We start from the raw sequence: 16205 nt of genomic DNA, 5'->3' as shown, positions 1-16205 counted from the left end.
GTTTTTATTCTGCTGAATAGAGCCATATACCATGATAGACCATTTTCAATTATGAGATGGTTCAGAAAGTCTGTATGAATTCAGAGAATGCTGGGACCCTATGCTTTGCAGTACTGAGAATTTAATCTTTGATTTGAAAGAGTAAAATCTATCCAGTGAAGTTCCAATTACAGATTTCATAATGAATTGTGCTTATTGCTTCCTGAACCTATCAATTCCATTAACAGATGAATATCCTTTCTGAATCATAACTTCAAAAGCAATGCCACTATTTTACCAATGATATTTATATCAGAAACAATAAGACAATGAGCCCATTCTACTTAGATGCATTGGTCATTTTATGCACAGCAACTAGAACTGTGGGGGAAATACCAAAGATAAAATGCACATGGATATTTAGATAAAATTATATGCTTTTCATTTCATACAAATTAAGAGAAGGGAGAACAGAACTCTGATTATAGTGCAAAGAGGGTGGGGAAGGGACTAACAGATTGTCAAATAAAATTCTACAAATCATATAAAGCAAAATTATAAGAGTTACTCGGTAATGTGGCAATCACATATAACAAAATATAACTGACCTCTGAAGCATATTCTACTGACTAGTCTAATATAAAGATATAAGAGAAGTATACTGTTTAAATTTGTGGATATTAAAGTATTATTTGGTTTACAGTGAAGTACACTCCTTCGGGACTTAAAGAACATAATGTTGGTACCAAAACAAGACGTTTAAATAAACCAGTTAGTAGTGATAGCCATCATTCCCTTAAAATTTGTACTGAAAGGCTGAAAAACACTAAAGCCAAACCAATTAGTTAAAATAATGTGCAGTTTGTGCCAAGTTCAAAAAGAGTGAATCAAAAGAATTTCAGAAATGTTTTATTTTTCACTTAATATATCACTTATTATAGTGATACTGTATATCAAAGGATATATTTGGAATGCTTCTTTCAGAAATACACATGTAGTATCATTAGGCTATACTCACAATTAATTTTGACCAAAGAATTTTATCTAGCTTAAATCCTTACCTTATTACTTGCTTAGTCGTTTAAAGTATCAGCTTTTTCCAAAAATATTGAAATCTAACCCAAAAGACATGAATTTGCTCTACTGAAATTATTCAAATTAATATGAATCCACAAGCCTTGAAAGTAATTCCAAAGGAAATTTTAAAAATGTTTTCAATGGCAACATAAATGAAAGATAATATATAGCCCCCCAAGACAGTTATGTGGAAGAATAACATTCATTTATAAATTCTAGTGTTTGTTTTAAAAAATATCCTCTATACCATAATCATAACCTTAATTTTGTGTTTTAGATGTAAACAGTTTCAAAAGGAATTCTATCTTTTTTTCTAACGTTATCTATAAATTGCCAACCTATAAAAAGGTATTATTTCTAATATCAAAAACTACTGGTTTAAAGCAAGTCCTATTTAACAAGGGTTCAAATGATATCTGTAGATTTATTTAGAAAGAAAAAGGTTTTGATTTTTTTCACAACAGAAAGGTAATTTGGGAAAAGTCACCAAAATAGTCATAAAAACTGAAGTACCCTCACATACAGGTAACACAAATGAACTGCTTGTTCTGCTGAACTTTCAAAACATCATTTTAATTTCATTCCAAAAAGAAAGAAGATTTCTAGATACAAATACATCTCATTCAATCAATTTTAACATACATTCAACAACTTAAAATATTATACGGATCCAATATTTTCATCTTTTATAATTTCAATATATTATATATTTAATATATAATATATATACAATACATACATGTAGTCAGCAGGATTATAAAGTAACTTTTTTTTACGTTTGATCAGTATTGATAAATATTTTTAGACTATTAAAAGGACTATTTAGGTTCATAGAATAAAATAAAACATGGCTGGCCTAAACCTAACTATAAGATTACAAATATTCATATGGCCAATCATTATAAAAGGACTCTCAAGTTGGCTAGAATACATTTTAAAACAATACTCTTGCTATTCTCAAGCAGCAGTACTTGCAGATATTAAGCATGCACATCTCCATTAAATTTAAAATAACTATGCAACTTTCTTTACTGTAATATACAGCACCTATTTCTTCCTTCTGTTGGATTTCTTGTTGTTGTTTGAAGAGTAACTAATACATTACCAACAGAAGTGATTTTTGCTCCTTTCCCTCCCCCAACACATGGCTCAGTTTGAAGACTTCTACTGGCAGCCACTATGAGTATTAACAGTACCTTAATACCAGTAAGAGTAATCAGTCAATAACTGGAGTCATAAGAGAATTTGCAAAGTCTATGGGGGGTTTCTGTAAACTAAGGTAACCAGAAGTATTATCCTTCTAGATCGCCCTCACATTAGTTAACACAAGAAGTTAAAATTCCAATGCCACAGTATTAACATTTTACAATCTACTCTGTGATTTTAAATATTATAATATTAATTCACCCTGAGAATACAGAGGAAGCATTTAAAACAAGATATTCTGATATGTTTTTTTTTCCTTTTGTGTTTGTGTTCTTCTGGTATTCTTCAGCCCTTCAAGGGCAACACATATCTGAATTTAAAATGTGACTTGGATATCCTTTTTTGTTAACCGAAGTTCATGCCACAGTCAGATACTGGTGATAAAAAAGCCCAAAAAGGCTTGTGAAAAAGAGGCAAGCAGCAATCCACCAAGTCAGAAAAGACAGAAGTCCTCGAAAAAGAAGAGGAGTGAAAATGTTTTTTAAGCTGCTCAGTGCCACTGTTATTTGTGTAACAGTTACCTTTACCTTCCCATCAGCAGATGGTAATTCAGAATAAACAGAATTGTAGGGTAGACTGTTACCTACTGGCAAGGCAGACAACGATTCTGGATAAATCCCCCAGGAATGATTACCTAGAAAATTCAAAACATAAATGAAATTTATAGAATAACTAATTATAGAATAATTAATTCCAAAACTTATTAAAACAAAAAATTTCTTTAGCCTATATTTTCAATTAAGAATAAAAGTTTACTGGCACAATAACTCATTTATATTAAAAATAAAATAATCTTTCTAAATACCTTGTAAAAAATTTCACTTAACTTGAGCAGACTAACATTCTGGTCTTATCATTAAAGGTACACATAAAACCAAAAAGTGGGAATTATTTTGAAATAACTGCATTAAAATCTGATAAAATAATAAAAACAATTTCTTCCTTGTAGAAGACATGAATCAACTACCTAACTGGAGTAAAAGGGAAAGATACAATAACTTCTTAGAAATCCTTTCTACTTCTAGAATATCAGAATAAATTTCTTTCTCAGAAACTATAATTTCAATGAAAGACTATTAATAGCTTCCAGAAATTTTTCATCATATACTTTCCAATGTTGGTAGGATATGAATCACAAAATTTACAACTGAGCTACCCATTTACATTCCATAGATTCCTAAAGGATATTTATATCTTTCATCAGCAATGTGGTGTCTACCAAATCTACCCAAATAATCCTTTGCCCTTCTGAAATCCCCATCTTTGCAGACTGCCTAATCTAAGTGAAGAGAAATGATCAATACTATAATTGATAGGTCTTGAATAACACCATGCAGAGATTTGATAGCTCAGTGGACAGAATAATATGAGAACTTTGCTCTTTCACTGAGAAACCTGTACCCTTTCACTATAAAGGTCTGAACTCACCAAAGGACAATTAATTAAAAGGAGATTCTGTAATTAAAGAAAGTTTATAAGTATCTTGTGCTAATTTAAATTTAGATACTAACAAAACCTTAAAAACACTAATGTTTTGAAAGTGATCCTTTTATAACAAAAAGTGTTCACTAAAGTTTCTTGGTAAATTCTGATTTAGGAACTAACTTCGGGCAAACAATTCTTATAAGTAAAGCATAACATTACAAAACCACATAGGCTCAGTGGCAGCATTCTCCCCTGCCATGCTGGAGACCCAGGTTTGATTCCGGGTGCCTGCCCATGCAAAAACAAAAACAAACCCATATGGGCCTCAGCATTCCAAAAAAACATGAATCATCACATTTTGCAGCTAACAGTTTCTCGAGCTTATTCTTAAAACTTCCAAAGAGAAAAAGCATTATATGCCTCTTTGTAGGTAACAAAAAGCACTATTAATTATAAACAGAAAGTAAAACCATTTGTTTCCCAGTTGTCAGGACATGCCTACCTAGTGTTTTCAAAAGCAGAGTTGTGTGAAGCAGCATTACCAGAGGTGCCACATACTGCAGTGCAATGACACAAAGGTAATAAAAGACTCGCGCCACCTGCAAGCAACAACATTCTTAAGTGTCTAATATGGCTGACATGTTATGAGTGAATTAAACTTTCATATAATTGTCAGTCAAACTGAATTGCTTAAGAGACAAGTAATCCTTTCACAGGAAGGAAGCTAAATGTTAATAAGTTTCACTTCATTATAAATGCCACAAACTCTGACTTCAGAAAAGCTCTGATTTTAAGTTTGAAGATAAAATAGTTCTTAAATGATTATAAGAAATTGGAGAAAATAACCCCGAAAACTCAAATGTCATATGTTCACGTCCATTTCAAAAATGGAAACAAAATGCTAAAATATCTAAGGAAGACCATCTAAAACATAAAACCAAGTAATAATAACAGGCAGTCATATATGAACATAAATGTCACAGAAATAAAAACTCCCATTCAAAAATAATATACTGGATTAAGGTCAATGGGAAAGATGTGGAAATATGTGAAAGGAAAAACATAAAAAAAAGTTCTTTGAACCTTGATTATGATTATGGAAGAGAAAACATCTAAATGTCAAAAATAGGGGATCAAACAACAAATTAAATATATCACCAGATTAGTGGTCCACTGTAATGGTGGATGGATTCCTTTAAGGTAAATACTTACACTTCAGGCTCAAGTATATAGAATAATGTTAAAAGGAATCAATTTAGCAACTAAAATTATTTCTTTACCCTTTAAGCCATAAAGTTTGGACAATACATTGTAAATGCCTTTCAAATCAATTAGAGAAGTCTCACCGAGCAATCATAGATGCACCACAGCTTTACACTATCCAACTACATGACACTTAAAGCACTTAAGACAGGAAGAAGAGGGAAAATTAAGAGCCTTTCTTTACTTGGTACCAAAATGAGACCAAGGTCTCTCTGCTGTCAGTTTAAGATATCTGATTTCTTTACAATAAGACTATTATGGGATGAAATTACTACCTGTTAAAGGAAATCAGATTTTTTTAATAATACAATTATTTACTACTTTTCATTTTGACCACAGTATAAAGCTTACCATTTTCTGTAGCTCAACTGTACTTATTCGTCCTGCTTCTCTCTTCATCTGATCCACACATTTCTGAGCTAAGTTTAAGTAAGCTTGCAGATGACTACGCATCATGGCCAACCGCAAAGCACACAGCAGGATTATTAGCCACAGTCTCAGAGTATCGAATGTAGCTTCTGTCATTCTATAGATCAAAAAGTTAGATACAGTGCACTCAAAGACCACAATATGCTAGTATGCTAGTAATTACTGTTAATGTTCACCACAGAAATCTATACCTAAGCTACAGTTGCTAATATAAAACTAAAGACTCCTACTCTGCCATACGTATCTATATACTATTTTCTCTTGCACAACAGATAACAGATAAATGTATTATGGGAGTCTAAGATGTAATAGATATCTAGCAGGAGAAAAAAGTAGGGCAAAACCCGGGATGGTCTTTTCTATTTATCCCTCTCCATGTAAGAAGAGTTGGCTGTGAGATGAAAAGAGAAGGTAGGTACTTTAAACTGGAGACTAGAGGAAAGAAAGAAGGAAATTAGGAGGACCCTCTGGAAAGTGACTGCGGAACTAACAGGTCAACAACTCACCTAATAATGGCTCTAGTTTTATCTGATTATATAGATATTTGGATGGACTCTTTCACTTTGCTGAGTTCTTAGTAGGACTACAGAAAATCCAGCATTCTGATAACTAAGAGATTAGATGCCTTGGATTCCTCATCAGCAAGTCACTTAACCTGCTACAGTGTGAAGCTGGTTCAGTTCTGAGCAATTCCTCAAGGGTGAAGTTAGGATTCCAAGTAAAATGATGTATTTTGGGGGGGACAGGTTTTCAGACACAAGACCATGGTGAGAACTCCTTCAAGGGCTTTAGAAAGCAAAGATAATTTCTTATATCATTTTGGGGTTTAATGTCTTTAAAGGACCATGATTTCTGCTTTGAAAAAGGACTATGTTGTGAGTAATCTGAAAGGAATGACCTGACTACCTATGGTATCTAATCTCTAAAATGTATCCAGCACTTAATAACTGTCCTTATTTCTCATTTTCCTTAAGCAAAGTATTCACTACTAATAAGCTGCACATAGTTTAGTCAGGGAAAAAGTTGAAATTAGTAGACAGATCTCCCAGATAGGATCTGGAATTTACAGAGATATCTCTCAAATTTTTAGACCAAGAGGATAGAAGGGATGGATATAAGAACAAATGGGAAAAGATAAAATCCCTACAACACTTCTCCCCAAAACAGGTTCCATTATCATCCCTTACTTTTCTGTTCAGTAGTAAGAACTCAGGAAAGAAACTAAAACTGCAAAATAGGAAAAATTCCCTGCAGGAAATCAAGTGTAAGAACAGTACAGGAAACAGAAAAGACAGAGAAGAAGTGAAAGTGTATAACTTTGTTTGAACTGCTCACGTAACAGAAGTCAGAAATAGGGATGGAATGAAGGCTTTATTTAGTGTATTCTCCTTTGGTTTTCTATATACAGGACCATGAGAGAATATGGACATAAATTCCAATGGAAAAGAACTGTTGGCTAAGAAGGATAAAGATACAACCTTTTTTTTTTTGGATGGGCAGGCACTGGGAAACAAACCGGGGTCTCCAGCATGGCAGGTAAGAATTCTGCCACTGAGTCACCATTGCACCACCCAAAGGTGTGACATTTTAACATATTTTCACTATGATGAACAATGAGAGTAGGAGATCAGTCATGTGAGAGGGACAGTACACAAGAAGTAAGGCAATCCACAGTCATGAACTTTTCTAGGGGGCCCATACACACTACTGTGCTACCTGGAGTTGTGTGAAAGGGAGACCTGACTGGTAGTATTCTAAGGACAGCTATTACACAAACTAAGAGTGACTGATAATGGAAATGAAGTGAATGGAAAAAGCAGTTAATCAAAAAATTACATGTTCAATTTCAGAGGGGTTTAGGATTTAGAATAACTGTCATTTAATATATCTCCTAATTTAGATCATTTAAGTAGCTTCATAAAGATATAAAAAAGTAGATCTGACATAGTAACTTAGGAAGGAATCTGAGCTGGTGGTCAAATATGTGAGTAAAGAACAGGCAGAAAAATTCCGACTTCCTGGAGTCATTCTGGGCTCTACTGTCTCTCTTGGTTTTCTTCTTACAAGAGGATAAGCACACACACACAAGACGCTACTTACAAACACTCTCATTTCTCAACGCCAAATCAGAACACATGGATGGATTTAGATACGCTGCAGGGTTGAAACTATATTATAACTATTTATGCTTCTGTCTATAAAATAAAGAAGGCTCCATAAACTACTGTGTCTATGTGACAGACGCACCTGTCATCTGCTTTCTCCCACATCCCACTCTCTTACACTGAGGGCCAGACATTTTTTCATAATCTAAATACTAAATGAATCTGTCAAGTTAAAATTATTATAATCATACAGAATTTTAAGTATAAATTAAAAAACATTTCTATCTAATCACCTAATCTAATGGTCTGATGATTAACAACAGGATGGAGTAGAGTTAACATTGCTATTTTGTTTGAACTATTTATGGAATAAGTTTATTGGAGATGAAACAGAGGAAAAGAAACCATAGGAGGAAGATCCTAGGTTTTCTATACCCCCAATTTTTTTCCCTATAAATTAATATATGCCCAAAGTTTGAAAAAGTTCCTTATTTCTCATTTTCCTTAAGCAACGTATTCACTACTAATAAACTGCTCATAGTTCAGTCAGGGTAAAAGTAGGCATTCCATGTTGGTATAACCAAAAAATGTTTATATATTTTACTAATTACACATCAAATACCTGAGTGTACATTTCATACTAACAAAAACTTTCAGTAAGTAGGCCAAGAAATATCAGCGTTTGAAGAAACTAAACCTGGGTGAATAACCTTAACCAAGTTACTTAATTTCTGACTTTGTTATTTCATATAAAATTTGAGGATGAGAACAGCAGCCATAGACAGAGAATTACTATTAAGGATGACTGAGTCAAAATATGTAAAGTATTGATACTTAGCATAGTAACTGGTATATGATATGTATATTAAAAATGGCAGTCTTCTTGTTTTCCAAATTTAACTAAGGCAGATATAAAGTCAGAGAATATATTTACAGGACTAGGAAACACCAAGTTCTGTGAGCAAAGTTCAAGAAAACATTGGGTTGGAAATGCTTTCATCATCAGAGACATGAATTAGAAGTTCCCCTGGGATTTTGCTAAGAACCCACTGGCTCCTTGGGATTACTCAGTGAAATATTAAGCTAAAATTAGTATTTAGGCTTATTTGTGCAGGGTAAAAATACTAGCTTAGTAAATACTTTCCCTAATACAACAGAATTAACTCTAAAAAAAAACTGCTATGGTCTTCACTGATTATATACTGTTAGATAATAAATTTGTACCAGGATCAAAAAAAAGTACATAATATAAAATTTACTGGAGTCAATGACTGGTCAAATATTTCTATTTAAATTCTGATGAGGTAAAACGAAGGGAACATTTATTAAACACCCTCAGCTTTTTGCATTGCTCTATCATGTAATTCTGATAACTTTGTGAGGTAGATGACATTATCTCCTATTTTCCAGATGAGGAAAGTTAAATAATCTGCCTCAAGTGAGTTTCAGTGATGAGAAGGGCTTGGGTTTGTCTGAATCTTTCTATTATTCTAATTTAGCTTCACCCTGGTAATGAATTAACATATTAAGTCCAGTTATTAGTGCTATTTAATAAACTGTTTCTACATTTCCTTACCTTCTTCTGTCAAAAATGCAGTGTTCCAACTAAGGAAATATGGTCTAGATAATGTGAAGGCACCATCCTAGTTAGATTTTGTTAGGTTGATGATAATATAGTCATTATATAGAAAAATGTTCTTAGATGATTACTGAAGTACTTAGGGGTAAAATACTACGTCTCTAATTGACTTGAGAAGCACCCCATCAAACAGAAAAACTAAAACAGAATGGAGCAACTATGATAATGTTAACAACTGTTAAACACAGAGGCCAAGTATATGAATTTTCATCTATGTTGTTCTTTTTTTCCTCTAAATTTTCATAATTAAAAATAAAAGAACTGCAGAAGGTATCTTATAAAACAGGCACAAAGACAACAGAAAAATAACTGATGACAGCTGGACATTAAATGAAGAAAAGGAAAAACTTGCAAGTACAAGGTCATATTACTGCAGGATAATAATCAATATTCATTAATGAAGATCACAAAAAGGTGATATGACACCTACATCTTCAATTTAATAACACATCTTTTAACATTTCTATTATTGATGGAAAAAGCACCCTAATTTTATCATTAAAAAAAATACAGTATATAACACGTAAGAAAACCATTTCATTATCTAATAAAAACAAAATTCGTCCTCAAATACCCATACTTACAAAGGGACACTTTCTTTACCCAATGGTGGGTTCATAATGTAGTCTTTGGTGATTGGTTTTACCCAGAGCAAAACCATAAATAAAGGTGCCAAGAAATTGATATGAAGCAACGTTCTGAAAATATGTAAGAAATACACGTAAAAATCCAGAAACAAAACTCACTAACAAACTACAGAAACTTGGTTCTGTGTAACATGAAAGTAGGAATTTGTTTTCAGTAGTCAATATTAAAGTACTGTCACCTTCATTTTATATTTAACATCATCACTAAACACTAATTTGAGCCCTTGCAAAACTGTATGATATTAAGTATGTCAGTCATTATCTTAATTTTTCAGATGAGAACACTTAGATCCAGAAAGGTTAAATGACTTGCTGCTGAGAACCGTACAGGTTGGAGGCAGAATATAGGACTAGATTCTCTATCTTAATACAATCAATGAACCCAAATGAAATTTCAGTATAGGGAAGTCATCTTTTGATACTTTTCAGTGCAGCTGAAATGAAGTACCTTCCTCATTATTTATAAGTTATGGTGATTAGCAAGGTCCAGACACTTAAAGGTATACATGGCAGACAGAACCTACTGAAACAACTTGTAACTGAGGAAACTTGTCATATATAATAATCATGTATAAAGTTTAAATTACATTATTTAAATCATAAATGATTCACACATTTTTATTTCTTCCTGGACTACTATGAACACAGCTGGAATTAATTTCTCTATCCTATAGAAATCAAAGAAATGTACATTACTCTTGACAAGGCAGTACATCTAATACAGCAAAGGGTTTCAGAGCGCAACTGAAACGTCATTGTTAACTGTTCCACAAGTTTTTATCCCATAGGGACAGATGGTTGATAATTTTTCTTATTTTAGAACAAAGGCAAATACTTCAGACTAGTTACATTATTACACACATGTACTGCTTTCATTATCAACCATGCTAAAGGGTTAAACTGGAGGGTTTGAAATATATACACTCACACACATTCTAAAATAACACTACAAATGCAAATGACAGTGATCTATGTGAAGAAAAGGGGCTGGGTTAGGAAACCATGAACACTTAACAGGGAATGCAGAACTCTGGTTCCAACCTCTAGCATTTAAACAAATATGGGTGCCTGGCTATGGGGGTGAGATGCTCTTTGTGCCAGTTAGGCTACTCTCTCACAACACAACTAGCTTGCCCACACCCTTGTATTAAGACAGAGTGCTACAATACAATGCAGGGAGGGGCGTTACAATAAATGAAAACAAAAACCCAAATCTCCAAAGAGATAATTCTTAAAAAACACATACACACACACACACATTTCTAAAAAGGACATTAAAAGGTGTCCCCACAAATCCTACCAAATGCTCTAAATGTTTTTATATAGTGATTCTTTTATCCCCCAGCCTGGGTAAACCATCGGGCGCAGGGGAAGAAAGAAGCAATATTAGGTATGCAGTGTTGCTAGGGAACACTCTAGTATCAAGGAGCAGCCCACAGCGGTTTCAGTAGCTTGTGAAGGGCTCCACTCCACCCACCCTTTTCAGCTTATTTAAATCATAACACTGGGGTTAGTGGACTGAAGTGTGTGTATAGCGAGGAGGGGGAGAACCAGGTTTTGTCTTAAAAAGAAGCCATTAGAGAGACGGGTGGTGAAAGAAAGGCAGGATGTAGCCAAGATCATGCTGAGTAAAAGGAGGTAAGAAAAAGAAGGATGAAGGAGTGTGCAATGAGAGGTAGGAGTAAACAAACACATGCACAAAGCAAATAAGGAAAAATGGAGGTAGGAAAGTAAATGAAAAGAATGTCAAAATTAAAATAAAGGAAAATGATACAGGTAAGAGTTAAGAATGATCATCCTTCTATGAAAAGACTAGAGAATCAGCCTAATTAGTACCGAGTTTTAAAAAGGAAAAATGGTAGGAAATATGATTACTCAAAGAAACTAATAACTATAAATGCATGTATCAAAAGGGATTACTTTCAATGTGGGCTTCCAGGGCAAAAAAAAAAGACAATATGGGAACTTGGATATGGATGAGCTGAAGTAGATATTAAGCCTGCCTTTCTGCCAGTGTGTCTACATCAAAAAAAATCTGTGATAACCAAAAGGAATATAGTAAACAAGCTTTGAAGTATAAATATAGAAATTTTATATTTCTCTATTTGAGAGCTAAAATAGAAAATTTGGCAGTTAAAAATAACCTATGATATATAACTGTACAGATGAACAATTCTAAAATAAAATAATGCACTACTTTAACCAGGTCTAACACTGGTAACTTAAACACTTCTCATGTATATAGCTTTTAGTTTCAAAAGTTTTTAAATAAAAGGCATTAAATTATTCAAATAAAGTTATTTAAATAAAACCTTTTCAAGTAAAATGTTCTGATTTTTTAAAAAGGAAATTCCCATAGATCCTCAGTTCAGTTGTAGAGATTGCAATATCATAAACATTGACCTCTCAATTAAAAAGAACTAACGTGAATGTTGGTATTTTCATTTTAACAGGTAAAAACAGAAATTTAGTAATGGTATATTTATAATTTTTTAACACAGGACTTAAAACTTAGAAGTGAATAAAAAAACTTGATTATAGTAGAAAGAGAAGTAGTGTGACATTAAATAGTTATTTGATTATTAATTTTCAACACAATAATTTATCTCATTACAATAATATACCTTCATTAAGATGGAAAATATATATTTATCTGCATGTGCTTATGCACATTTTCCGCTTACTGTGTAACTTTTTCTGTTGCCAAATTCAGGGCATCCAGATGCATTTGAGCCAGCCGTAATCCAGGAAATGTCAAAAAAGCCCCAATGAGTGAACAGAAAATAGCCAGGAAAAATTTGAAAGTAAGTTTAGAAACAGGACCCCTAAAAATAAAAAATAGAAAAGCCAGTAAAATTTTAAAGTTAACTTTCTAAGAATTTCCTTTCTCCTAATCACTTTACAAAGCACAATAATAATGATAATACAAATAATGAAGATTTCTACAAAAGAGTGCTCTTATTCAAGTATCCATTATAAATCTTGGTGAATTGTAAACTACCACCCTAAATGAACCAGGTATCTTTTCAGTCACAATCACAATAACCCAACCTACGTATTCAAAACAGAACTGGTATGTCTCAGATATTGTTCGATTTTTGGAGGCAAAGGGAATTAAAGAAATAAGAGCAAGTCTAAATAAGAATTCTATAAAAGATATTAACTTAATATAGATGTAAAAATTATGTTTCTAGAGGTTACAGCCCAACTTAAGAACTCTTGTCACTGATTAGGAACAAAATAAATGCTACCTCACTAAAAATGGAAAATTTAAAATTTTCACCTATTACTATATTTAAATAATGTTTAATTTTTCAAAAACTTACTGAGATTCTAAACCTTGCTTTTCAAGAAACTGCATTGCACTGTCTGAAAAATTTGTAAACCCTGTAGGAAAGAAAAAAAGATTGCTCTTATCACAGGGGTAAAAACAGGATCTTCCTTTGGAATAAAATCTAGAAAGCAGAGGATTTTAAATTTTGAAGTGACTAGCTTAGCTCTTTCATGTGATAATTAGTATGCCACACGCAATGAAATTTGGTTATTAGCAGGAACAGTCTTTGAAAACATCCCTTTGATATTTGTACACTCCATGAGTGTGAATAAAATCTATGTTAATTCTTTAACTATCTGAGTAAACCTTAGCATTATAGAAACTTATTTAGCTGTAAGAAAAATGGGGGGGGGGGGGGGCAGTATTTTTGAAAAAGGTAAACAAAAATAGTTAAAACAATATAGAAAAAAATTTAAGATATTTAAGAATTATGGAAGCTTGGAATTTAGAATACTGAAGAATATACACCTCAAATGTCATTTAAAAACTGTATCAGACATACAGCTACCTAAAAATTGAAGCAGAAAATATTAACACTAGATAAAACAAAACTTCTTAATGCAGTATGAAATCATTACCTGTTTCAAGTCCAAATTCCAGATAATTTTCTGTTACAATCAAAACTGCCATTGCTTTGACAAAGAAAAAAAATCCAAAGGTGACACAAACTGATCTCTCACCACCATCTTCTACTTTAAAATAGTGTGTAGTTAATGAAAATAGAACTTTGCTGCAGAAGGAAAGGTTCAGGAAAAACCACAAATAACTTTGTGGGAGTTAAATACAACCATCTTTAGAGGACCTGAACTACAATTAAATTTAATTAAACCATTTGTTTTTATTCTACAACATAGTTCTCTACAGAAGGGTATCTTCAAGAACCCTCTTGGAAGGAAGTGAAAAACTGAAACAGTCTTCCAGGGTATAGAATATAAAAACAGGATATTAAAGAGAGTTTATAACATGTTTAAGTTAGGGAAAAGTGCAGACACATGTTAAGCTGCAATTAGGGAACAAAAATATTTCCAGTTTATCCAACTGACAAATTTTAGTAAGAGTTTACTACAGTAATTTTATGCAATAGGTTTTCAATGACATGAAAAGCAAGGTAGGGATTACTTTAAGGAATTGTTTTTAATGTGCATGTCTGTTGAACTTATACACAACCACAATCATTTAACAATTTAAAATTTGAGATTTTCTAAAAGCCAGTGGTGATCTGTGATACAAAAATTAGTTATCATTTCTCAATATGATTAAGAGAAAAATTCTAAAAAACAAAGACCAGTTAAGTATTCAAAAACAACCAAATCACATTAGGGAAATGTCGTTCAAAATCACAATGAGGTATACTCCACACCTACCAGAATGGCTTCTATTTAAACACACAAACACACGCACACACAGAAAATAAGCACTGGTAAGTGCGTGGAGAAACTGAGACAACTGTAAACTGGTTGGTGGGAACATAAAATGGTACAGCCATGGTGGAAAAAACAGTTTGGCAGTTTCTCAAAAAGTTAATCATATCATTTTTCAGTGGGTTCTTACATTTAGGTCCTCACTTCATTAGTAGGCTACAGCTGCTTTAAATAAAGACTTTCCAAAGAAAAAAATTAGGAAGACAAAGAGATTAGGGCTCTAATTAGTAATCAGGTTTCCAGCTAAGAAAAATCCAGGGAAGAACTACCCACCACCAACGCAAACCCATCCCATTAACTTCGGGAAGATTATTGTTTAGAAGGAAAGATATTTTGATGAGTCAGCTGTGTGTGTAGGCAGAAAACAATAAGGGTTAAAAAATTAATCTAAATCATTCTGCATAATCTGAACTCTTGGAACAGTTTTATAATTAACCAAATTATTATTAAATACACTGTAGTTTAAATTTATATTATGGTTTTTTTTAGCAGTACAATTAATAAACAAACACTATGAAATTAAGGTTTTACTGCTTAAGCTTCTAACTTCTCATACGAGAAAACAATGTTATATATACACAGAAGAGTCTATTACACAATTATTTTTCTAATTATGCAACTTTTAAAGCATAAAACCACTATATTTATGATCAGCAAGTGCTATTAATCACATTAATAATAGAGTTGAAGTCCAGGTTACATATGGAAATCATAAAGCAAATCACAAAGAAAGAATCCAATTTTTAGTAAATAGTAATACTAAAGCTTCTTCTTTGAAGAAAGCAAATCAGGAACAATTTTAAAAGTCTTCAAAGAAACTTTGTTGTACAACACAAACAGTGAATATTATTGTAAATGATGGACTATAGTTAACTGTACAATTATAAAAATGGTCTTTCAGCAACTGCGACAAACAGACCACACTAATGCAAAGTATTAATAGGGTGGTATATGGAGAAAAAAGGAACTTTGCTTAATCTTCAACATTTAAGAGATATTTTCTAACATACAAAATGCTGTTTAAAAGTGATGAGATTCTAGAATACAGATACTCAAACTTTCCCTCCAGGATGTTCTGAATCCCATTTATGTCTTCTCCAAAACAAAACAAAAGCAAGCAAAAGCCAGTGGCTGATTTTACTAGTATCACTGTAGGCTCTTTCTTGACATTATGAGGAAGAGTTTACATGTTTTAAAAGAATAAGATAAAAGTATTAAGATTTTAAAACAAAATATAAAAACTCCACAACTATAAGTGAACAATTCTGGATCTATAACTATGATCTCTCTTGCTGTCTGAGTACCCCAACCAGGCTAGAAAACAATACTTCATTTTTACTAAAAATGTGTACTAGAATCTAGAGAACATTTTCAGCTCCTTCATTAACAGTGATAGCAAAACATCCCTGACCAAAACTGTTATCAAATAACCAAAAACTAGACATCTCAAAGGCTATGTCTACTGTCAAACTTTGTAACTCCAGAATAATCAAATGACCAAATATGTCAACACTGAAGAAAAAAAAATAGATGCAACATGATCCAGCAATTAAGCATCTTGCTCACACCACTAATACCCCATTCTAATACAATCCTACATTACAAATGCCTAAAATGTTATAATCCCTGCCTCCTCAATTCATATTGCATACAGCATAAATCTTAAAACCAAGTATTTAT

General features: G+C 32.6%; 1 protein-coding gene across 8 annotated transcripts in view; it reads right to left on the bottom strand.

The window, feature by feature from the left end:
• Positions 1 to 2432: 2432 nt before the first annotated feature.
• Positions 2433 to 16205, bottom strand: part of TMEM161B (transmembrane protein 161B) — an 84742-nt gene continuing 70969 nt past the window's right edge. For 7 of the 8 annotated variants that reach the window (XM_077139194.1, XM_077139195.1, XM_077139190.1 and 4 more), the window contains 7 exons: positions 13683 to 13834; positions 13097 to 13157; positions 12455 to 12595; positions 9708 to 9821; positions 5302 to 5476; positions 4190 to 4286; positions 2433 to 2896 (listed from right to left, as the gene is read on the bottom strand). In XM_077139194.1, coding sequence (XP_076995309.1) covers positions 2619 to 2896; positions 4190 to 4286; positions 5302 to 5476; positions 9708 to 9821; positions 12455 to 12595; positions 13097 to 13157; positions 13683 to 13834 — 1018 coding nt within the window. In that variant the 3' untranslated portion in view covers positions 2433 to 2618. The remainder of the gene's footprint in view (positions 2897 to 4189; positions 4287 to 5301; positions 5477 to 9707; positions 9822 to 12454; positions 12596 to 13096; positions 13158 to 13682; positions 13835 to 16205) is intronic. The other variant, XM_077139197.1, reaches the window with a different exon arrangement.

This window comes from Tamandua tetradactyla, chromosome 21 (genome assembly GCF_023851605.1).
Source record: "Tamandua tetradactyla isolate mTamTet1 chromosome 21, mTamTet1.pri, whole genome shotgun sequence".
In the NCBI taxonomy this organism is placed as follows: Eukaryota; Metazoa; Chordata; class Mammalia; order Pilosa; family Myrmecophagidae; genus Tamandua; species Tamandua tetradactyla.
Note: the sequence above shows the minus strand (reverse complement) of the source record. Positions and strands in the feature narration are given on the sequence as shown.